The sequence below is a fragment of the Leiobunum rupestre genome, chromosome 1 (genome assembly GCF_980474605.1).
Source record: "Leiobunum rupestre chromosome 1, qqLeiRupe1.1.hap1, whole genome shotgun sequence".
NCBI classification, from domain to species: domain Eukaryota; kingdom Metazoa; phylum Arthropoda; class Arachnida; order Opiliones; family Sclerosomatidae; genus Leiobunum; species Leiobunum rupestre.
In genome coordinates, this window is record NC_143384.1 from 40,182,034 (window position 1) to 40,192,233 (window position 10,200).

At 38.9% G+C, this 10,200-nt stretch overlaps 1 protein-coding gene across 1 annotated transcript; it reads left to right on the forward strand.

Annotated features, from left to right (window-relative positions):
- The first annotated feature begins 6,716 nt into the window (after positions 1-6,716).
- Positions 6,717-9,563, forward strand: LOC149962892 (uncharacterized). The gene is made up of 2 exons (XM_090170387.1): positions 6,717-6,738; positions 8,267-9,563. The coding sequence occupies exons 1-2, from the start codon at positions 6,722-6,724 to the stop codon at positions 9,309-9,311; spliced, it is 1,062 nt and encodes a 353-aa protein (XP_090026513.1). The 5' UTR covers positions 6,717-6,721; the 3' UTR covers positions 9,312-9,563.
- Positions 9,564-10,200: the final 637 nt, after the last annotated feature.

Consider the following 10,200-nt stretch of genomic DNA (forward strand, 5'->3'; position numbering starts at 1 on the left):
TCATGCAAATGGCTGTTCGACGAGATAATATTTTGAAAAGAAACTATAAATGTCTCACTGCTTTTTTTCAAGTTACCCATTTTTTTAATAATCTTAATGATCATATTTGTTCTTGATATTTGATTAATTGATAATATTACCTTAAAAAGTGTTTTTTTATCTGCAAAATTGTTGCTGGACGTTTGTGCTTCTTAGTGTTATTGATAAAACCATAAGGCTATAATAACATTCCATACGTTTGTTACTTTGGTGAATATGTTATTGAAAGCTTGCAACGGAGTGAAGTCATCACAAGCTCTATTAAAGTTTGTGTGGAAGTTCTATTAAAGTTTGTGTGGAAGCTCTATTGAAGTTTGTGTGGAAGCTCTATTGAAGTTGGTGTGGAATTTCTATTGAAGTTTGCGTGGAAGCTCTATTAAAGCTTGTAATCTTTATCAATACATGTACAGGTTTCATTGCCTTTTCGCTATTTCCTTTATTTAATTGGCCAGAGATTCGGTTATTATTCGATTCGGGTGTCTTTCTAAATTCAATTCGGTTTTCGATTTGGTATTCCAATTTGCCGAATGGGGTGTTTCGCAAATAATCAGAGCGGACGAGAATCCCCATAACAAGGTCCGGAAAGATGAATAGCTTTCCGAGACATAGCTAATACATCCCGAAGCAACTAAGGGCCGATTTCGATCCATTTTAGAAAGGCCAAACGCACACAAGAAACATTTATTAAAACTAATTAATGGGAAGTAGTAAAAAATAGCCAAAATATCAAAAGGAAACTTTCATCTGCTTCTTGCAGACATCTCTAGAGCAAAACCTAATTATCTGATTTGCATGGAAATTGGTGTCTACTTCATCTTTCTTTCCCATTGTGGCGTTCCAAAGGATAATACTCAGCCCCGAACGGTCGTTGAGTAAATGGAGAAACTCATTATCAAAACTTTGAAATATATACAGGGTGTTTTTTTTTGTTGCTCGAAAAAGTGATTTTTTTCAAAAACTATGTTTTTTAGAAAGTTGAAATTTGTACTGTACAGTATACGTGCCGGGTGACACTTTCTACCAAAAAGGCATCTAAATCAAAGTATATTTTCACGTTTTTTTAAATTTTAATTTTAACCGTTAGGTGCTATAAGAAAATTGTCAAAGAGAAAATTGTTTAGCGTCACCGAAAACGTACAAATAGCGTTGGCGCGAAAAAAATAGACGTATTTTTCACTGAAAAATTACGACTTGAAAAAGTGACAAGTTAGGCAAGCTAAAATAACTTTTTTTGAATTCCATTGGGAGAGTAGTGTAACTTTATGAAAGTCAGAAATTTGTTAATCTGGTGTTTAATGCAATAAACACCGCTGAAAAATCGAGGAGACAATGGCGAAGAAGGTATTACCCTATTTAATTTCGAAGGATGAAAAATGCGAATTTTTTTTAAAAAACAAAGAGACATTTTATTTATCTACTTACAAACAAAATTTATAAGTACGTTTCGAAAATACCACCTTCGGCTGCAATTCAGGCTTGGGCGTGAACAATCATATTGTCGAAGGCAGCTTGAATCATTTCCGGGGTTACCTTCCGCCAAGCGCTTACAATTCGTTGACGCAGCTCTTCAAGGGTCTCAACCGAAGTGGCGTACACCTTGTCCTTGACGAACCCCAAAGAAAGAAATCCAACGGAGTCAGATCGGGCGTACTTGCTGGCAAGTGTACGGGACCGTTTCTCCTTATCCATCGTTGTGGAAATTCGTTATTTAGGTAATCTCTCACGGCTCTGTGGTAATGCGGAATTCCAATAATTATTGTTTGACTGAGCCTCAGTCTATTGTGGTTGTAGCTGGTAGTAAATTATCCCACACGACCCTGGAGATTTTCAATCGTTCAAATATTCAAATAAAATAAAATGATGGATATTGTGGTATCGCAGTCTACCGCCCTAGCCAAGGCAGCTTCTGGCAAAGCGTATCATTGCCGAGATAAATAATGAACAAGACTCAGTGATTGCGAGTAAAAGAGTGCTTAATTTATTTAATAAAAACAGGTTGTATAGGTATGGATAAAAAACAATCTATGTATAAAAACCATAATTGATAACAGATTACATCACTTCCCCTCGAAATTAGAAATCGGGGAAGACTATTTGATTTATTAAATTTATTTAGTACTGAAGTCTGTCCAGTGGTTTCCGGAGTCTGGTGGATCGTCGTGGTTCTGGATCTTGGTCCGGACTCTCAGGTGACTGTCCAGCTCCGGAACTGGTATATCCGGCTCTTTAGTTCATGTCGTTGGTTGTGGTTCAGCCGTTGGTACAGGAACCCCTGAAACATCGGTTTTGGTTTTGTGTCGCCATACATGTAGTTGATCGACATGCCATCGCCAGGATTGGTTATCTTCGGTCGATACGGTGTAATTACGTGCGTCGCTGTCACGACTGATTACTGTAGAAGGCATCCATGTCTGACCTTGGCGTAGATTTTTTGGCGAAGACTGAATCGCCGACATGGGACTCTCGGTTGTGCCCTCCATAGCCATTCACTTGTTGTTGTTGTTTCGCATACACCCGGCGTTCTCGTTCGATTGGACGTAAAATGAGTGTCTCTAAAGTACTTTATAATTTATTTAACATGCTCCTTTATTCCTGGGTTTCCTTTATCAATGTCATGGGCCAACAAGTTGAATATGTGCGCAGAACATCCGTAGCTAATAATGTCCACTGTACCGAGATCTTCCGAAGTTGCCAAGCGTGTTCTCATATTTACCATGTTTGATGCGTTATCGGTGACAAAACTCTTCACAATACAGTTGTCTTTCTGCCAATTTTTATAGATTCCACAGCCAGGTTATATACATTTTCAGCATCATGCTTTTGTGCTCCAGTGTCAATAGTTTCGACTAAATGGTATGTATCATCTAACAAATCGGTGACTGAAACACAAATCACAGGTTCCATGTGAACATTGCTCCAGCCGTCTAATGACATGCAAACTGTTTTTCCATTCAGATTGTTCTTCATTTCAGTCAAAACACTTTGATATACTTCATCGAGTAACTGGTTTCCAACTTGACGACGCGACGGTGGTGTATATCCTGGTCTTAAACTATTGATCAATTTGATGAATTGTGGATGTTCAACGTGACGAAAAGCCGAATTGGTTGCATACGTATATCACGCGATTTGCAAATGAAGCTTTTTCTTTTCGGATGCAGATGTACGAATTACAAATTTACTTATTTTAGCACTCGATGACCCTGAGCTGGAGATTACTCACTGAGATTTTCTTTTGTGATTGGAGAGTGACAGTTCAGACGGAGTAGAGGAAATGGAGGTTACAGATATAGTAGATCCACTGGCAGTACTAGTGTTACCAGGAGTTAATGGTCGTTGGGGAAGGGCCCGGGGTACTACAAATACCAAAGAACAAAATAAAAATGATAATTATGATAATAAATAAATAAATGAAATAAAATCATTAAAATGACACCAGCCTATTTCATTTTCAGAAGCGACGTCGAATCAAAAAATACGTCTTCTTGTCCTAGAGTTGACAAATTAGCTAGGGGTATGTCATCTTCATCCAGATCATCCTCATCTGTTTTACAATTATTGTCAGAAATATCTATAGCACTTTCCAATGTGGCAAGACAAATGTCAACGTGTTTCTTCATTCTAGCAACCAGTCCTACCATCTCCGTATGACACTTCTTGCACCTCGCTCTAGTTATTTTAGTCTTCCTCAAACGGCCATCCACAAACTCTGCCTCACAGACGCTTGGGATTACAGGAGTACGCCACTACTCCCGGCGGCGTGAGAACTTTAACTGACGTTTGAACCCACGACCGAGGTAAAAAGGTTAACTTTTTAAGATTGTAACGCCATCTACAAGCGTTACTACAAAGAGTTTAAAACACGTTGAAAACAATTATTTAGTGTTTAAAACGTATTTTTTTACTTAGAAATAAAAACAGTTTAAAACTAAGAAGACTTGTTTAAAACAAAAAAAAGAGTATTTCTGTTTTTTTTTTAAACTCAAATTTTGCCAACCCTGTTCAAAACGGCCTGCTCCCGAATTCCCGCAATGAATTGATCACGTAGATAGTCATCGATTTGCGCTCCAAACAGGCAGAATCGAGCGAGATGTCGTAACGCTACGACGTAATCAGCGACAGACTCGCCAGCCCGTTGATGGCGTCAATACTGAACCAGATCCTTGTATGACAGCGTTTTCGGCGCCGCTGGAGAAAATAAATCTTGGATGATAGAATATATTTTCTTAGCGACAGATGTTAACAGGACTCCAGCGCGCAATGTGTCGTCAATCTGGTTAACGGCCATGAAAATCTCCCAACCTTTCTACATAAGTAGCCCAATCTTCTTCAGCAGGAACGAGTTCCCCGACGCTGCCCAGAAAAGATGCCATGCAAACGGAAGAGCTGCGCCTTGAATTTACTTGAAAATCCCGCAGACCAAATTATCCCCGTCGCCACTTGTGGTATCGTAGTCTTCCGCCCTAGTCAAGGCAGCTTCTGCAACAGCGTATCATTGCCGAGATAAATGATGAACACGACTCAGTGATTGCGAGTAAAAAAGTGCTTAATTTATTTAATAACAAGTTGGCAAGCCAAAATATACCTCTCCTCGGAAGAATTGTCCCTAGTGGTATTAATCTCTCGAGATAACCCTTAAAGATATATCTCCGCAATTCAGAGTTATTTACTTAAAACGTAATCCCGGTTCAATCCCGCCCGGTATAAAATTTTAATTTAAATAATTGAGACGAAACAACCGAGTTTAATTTATTTAGAATAATATAAATTAAGTAGTTACAACAGCGAGTTAGACGTACTAAAACAATGCACAATTGAATTTAACCCTATTTACAGAACAAGTTTATCGGTTAAATATAATACGAAGCAAATTAAATTCAATATAATTCACAAAAGCGTAAAATGTTGTTGAAAAACAATTTACAAAAGTGTAAAATGTTGTAGGAAAAAAATTGACGTCAATAACTTTATAACAGCGTAAAGGACTATCGCTTAGCTGTTTTTGAAAAACACCGAAGCTTAACAAGCGTTGGTGGCTGAGGTGTTAGAGTAAATCTCTCCACGCAGCAGACCCGGGTCCGATTCCCGGCTGCGCCAATAAATCGCAAATAGACACTAAGACGAATACCGTGAGCAATTGGTGGAAACCCTGCCATTGGAAGTTGAGAGGTTGTTAAACACTCAGCAATCGGTCCGTCCCAAAAGTCAACAAGAAAAAGTTGGAGAGAAAATGCACGTACACACAACCAACACAAACATAACACAACCAACACTAACACAATCAACACTAACATAACACACTCAACACCCACAACCGTCATAACACAAACTAAACATTCACACCCTACACATAAACATTAAAATAAGGTAATATCCAATCAAACTGCATCCACACTGTCGCGACGGTGAGCGTAAAACCATCAAAACCGAACCCAACCGCATTGTCATCCGTTAACGCTCACCGTCAAACGGTGGTTTTGCCATCCGTTAGACTTCGCTCCCTAATTCCTAGCAACTGCGAACGCAAAGAGCCCTAGCAACTGCGAACGCAGTGATTACACTTTGCCCCGAAAATGCGTACGCGTTCGCAGGACACACACACACCCACCCACAGACACGGTGATTGTATAACCCCTCCAGGGTACAAAGTACCCTCGGAAAGGTAAAAATAGGTTATATAGTTATGGATAAAAAATCTATGTATAAAAAACCATAATTGATAACAGATTACAACAGATATCAAAAAGTTATCTACTCCATATTTTACTGTCTCTAGCAGCTTGTACGAAACTCCCGCATAAAATGTCAATCAATAGAATGTTTCTACAAAATGAAATGAAAATAGAATAATAACAGACAGACCTTTCTCAGTTTAATTTTGGAAGGCGCGATTTTCACACGCAAGACGTAAGAGCTACATTGAAAAGCTGGTGTATTTTATCACCCTGACGGTTTCTGAGATATATTTTGCCCAATTTTGTAAAACCCCAATGGCCTAATATAATTTGGAGGCATTTCTTATAGCTATCATAAATTTTAAAAGTTTGTTCCATGGTCTTGGTTGACTATAAAATGTTTATAATAGACTGCTACTTCGTGGAAATGTTTCAGAAGTATTTATTTAATTATTATTTATTATTGTAATAAGAATTTAGTAACGTGCAGCTGAGGAAGGGCCACGGTCCGAAAGCTCCTGTGTATTTTAAATATTTTAATTACATCATTCAGTGTATGCCTAATATTTTACCATACATTTTTAAATAAAAAGGAAAAAATAAAAGGAACAAGATAAACATTTAGACTATTTACATATTTTTTAAACGCCCACAGGATATTCGCTCGCTACGCTTTTCCCCTTCAACGACTGACGTTAAACACACGATATATTAATAGCGTAAATGTACTTATTCCGCATAACGTTACGCAACAAAACATTTCGCTCCTTTTACACTATTTTATTTCCTTTGATTAATTTTCAGGCGTATTAACAGAATGATAAGGATATGCAACCCACGCAAACGACTAATATAAACCACACGAGAGGCGGGTTAGATATACAAATAGCAATTTTCCATGAATATAAGTCGGAGGTTTAAAATGCTAAGTTATATACAACGATAAATATTTTATCGTTCAGGTTTAACGTCTAAGAGTAAATTAAAGTAATTTGAAGTAGGTGAACATGGGAAATTTTGTACAGTAGGTGTACTTTCCTTTGACGTTTATGCCACAAATATTCTATATGTGATGTGTTTAAGTATTAGTACGAAATGTATATGTGAAGACGGAGTGCAAGTGAAATGTGAATGTGAAAAGTAAGGGTCAGTGTGAAATGTGAAGAATGAGTGTCCGTGTGAAATGTGAAGAATGAGTGTCTGTGTGAAATGTGAATATGTAAAGTAAGTGTCGGTGTCAAATCTTAATGTGAAAAGTAAGTATCAGTGTGAAATGTGAAGAATGAGTGTCCCTGTGAAATTTAAATGTGGAGAATGACTGTCAATGTGAAATGTGAATGTGAAGTATGAGTTTCAGTGTGAAATGTGAATGTGACGAATGACTGTCAATGTGAAATGTGAATGTGAAGTATGAGTTTCAGTGTGAAATGTGAATGTGACGAATGAGTTTCAGTGTGAAATGTGAATGTGAAGAAAGAGTGCCAATGTGAAATTTGAAGATTTAATGACAATGTGAAATTTGAAGATTTAGTGACAATGTGAAATTTTAAGATTGAGTGAAATTGTGACAGTGTGAAATTTTAAGATTGAGTGAAATTGTGACAGTGTGAAATTTTAAGATTGAGTGAAAATGTGGCATGTGATGATTGAGTGCCAATTGGAATGGGGTGGAAGATTGGATAGTTCTTCGTGCCGCAGCAAGAGGACCCGGGTTAGATTTCAGCTTGTGGCCCTTCCATCACTGGGTGAAAAGTGGGATCAATTCCTTCTGCATCGAGTTTACAGATTAAATCCCCCCCCCCCGAAATCTCAATTTTCCGGTTATTGTAAGAACGTGGTCAGTTTTTTTTTAAACAATTTTGCCCTCTAGGAACATGGTCAACTGTGAGCAGCTTCGTAACCTCAGAGGTCAACCTCACTCCTTATTTCCGTTTCCATATAACGTTTTTTTCGAACAACCACTAGTTAGTGTTTCGAGCAACCCTAGGTTTTAGCGATTTTTGGTCTTACGTTCAATACTTTTGTGTTATCAAAATCTGCCCAAAAAAGAACTGCCACTGAACTGGCAACTCATGTGACATGACCGGCTTGTCTCGACTCTAGCTCGCTGACTTCCGAGAATGAATATTTCTTGGAATTTCTGAACTTTGTGACTAATTTGTTTAATATTGAAATTCAAAACTAAGCAAATAGTCAAAACATTCAGACGGTCTTTTCAATAATTTTCAAATTTTGAGTTCAGAAATTCCAAATTCAGCGAAATATTCAAAAAATACAAATTCTGCATAGTAAACAATTTAAGACGGTTCATAAATTCAAAATTCAGCAAATTATAATCAAAAAGATCAGACGGTAGGTTTTTACAGGAGGATCAAACTAAAATTAGACATTCAGACGTTTCAGAAGTTCAGCAAAATAGTCAATATCTTGAATTCCTGTAAAGCCTATTAGTTCGAATGTGACGAATGAATTTAGAGTTGAAAGTGTGATTAGTTTGACCCTAGCTAAAACCGGAAGAGCTATGTTATATTGGTTATTCCTTTATTATTAAGATCAAATTCAACGCTTCGAAGCATTCCCATTGCAACTATGAGAGCGCCACCGACCATACACGAATTGGCCATGATGGGCATGGTCGACGACGTAAGCTCTGAGCTCAAGAAAGGCGTCAAAATAAACAAGCGTGACCACAAAACAAAAACAGCCATATTTCACGCCTCTAAACAGGGACACGCGGACGTAGTGGAACTCCTTTTACAAAAAAGCGCCAAATTGAACAAAAGAGACGCCAACGGAAGAACACCCTTATCTCACGCCTCCAAACAGGGACACGCGGACGTCGTAAAACTCCTTCTTCAAAATGGCGCGAAATTGAACAAAAGAGACGACAAAAGAAGAACGCCCTTATTTCACGCCTCTAAGCAGGGACACGCCGATGTCGTGACACTCCTTCTTCAAAAAGACGCCAAAATAAACGAGCCGAATGACAAAAAAAGAACGCCCTTATGTCACGCCTCTAAGCAGGGACACGCCGATATCGTGACACTCCTTCTTCAAAAAGGCGCCAAAGTCAACAAAGCGGACGCCGAATACAAAACGCCGCTGTACGTCGCGTCGGTAAAAGGACACGCCCAGATCGTCCGAATGTTGTTGGAGAAGGGAGCTGACGTCAACAGCCCCAGCTTCGAGGGCGTCACTCCCCTGTGGCAAGCGGCGAAAAAGGGACACGCCGACGTCGTCAAAATCCTCATCGGACATAAAGCCGATATCAGATGGGGCAAAATTGGAAACTACACCCCTTTATATATCGCCTGCAGACACGAGCATTTAGAAATATTTCGGATTTTAGTCGAGGGAGGCGCCGACTTCAACGCGTCCTCCTGCGCCGGGAAGACGCCGCTGCACTGTGCCAGCGAAGATGGACATTTTGAAATCGTCAAGTATCTGTTGGAACTCGGGGCGAACGATCGCGCGCTCACGGAAGACGGCGAGACGGCGGCCGATTTGGCGCGAAAACACGGCCACGAGAAGATCGCGTCTTGGCTGGCAACCCGGCCGTCAGAGAGAAATCAACTCGTGGTGAAGGAGCTGCGTTAACAGTTGACCGATCGAGAGGACGAAATCGCGGAGCTGAAACGAGTTTTAGAAAGGACTGGCAAAAACGCTAATGGCAGTAACTTCGCGAATGTAATTGTTAAAGTGCCTGTCATGAATACAATCAATAATAACAATACTGGCGCTAATCACGGTAATTTGCAAGTTAATCAAAACAATGCCGGTTCACGACAATGATGTTTCCATTTTATAGCATTCAAAATACTTTGATTTAGATGAATTATAATTCACTTACATCCCGATTTTGCGCTGGCTAAAAAATGTTTCGATTATAGCCTGAATGTTATTGCGCTATCTGTACTATAAAGACTCTTCCATGTCGTTACTGCATTTAATTGTTTGATGAAAATGTACTTCTTAATTTAATCAAATAAATACACTATTTAAATTATTCACGTTTAAATCCATGCATTGTGTCATAAGCTCACAATAAACGTCCTTGGGATGAAAGAAACATATCTTTGATTCGTTGTGACTCGCATTGGAAACGACATATGAATTATGACCAAAACCTTTGCCCATTTTTCACAGCACGTGCGTCATAAAACAGTCAATTACAGAAATCCTTAATTCAAAAAACACCGAATATTAGAAGATGATTGAAGCCTCTACGTTGTCAAGGTCAACAAAATCTATTCCGTTTTTATAATGTGATTTATTTTTAGTTAATACCGAAAACGTTTTTTAACATAACCGGCTATAAGCATTTCAATCGAGCGTTTATGATGAACCCTGTTTAGGTGGAAATACCCGGGAAAACACGAGTCTCCGGTTTGGTGACCGAGCAAAAACAATGTCAGGATCCTTTGTTTTGGATGCGAAATTAACCTCGGCACAAACGGACGAACTCGAAAAACTAATAGGCCAATCG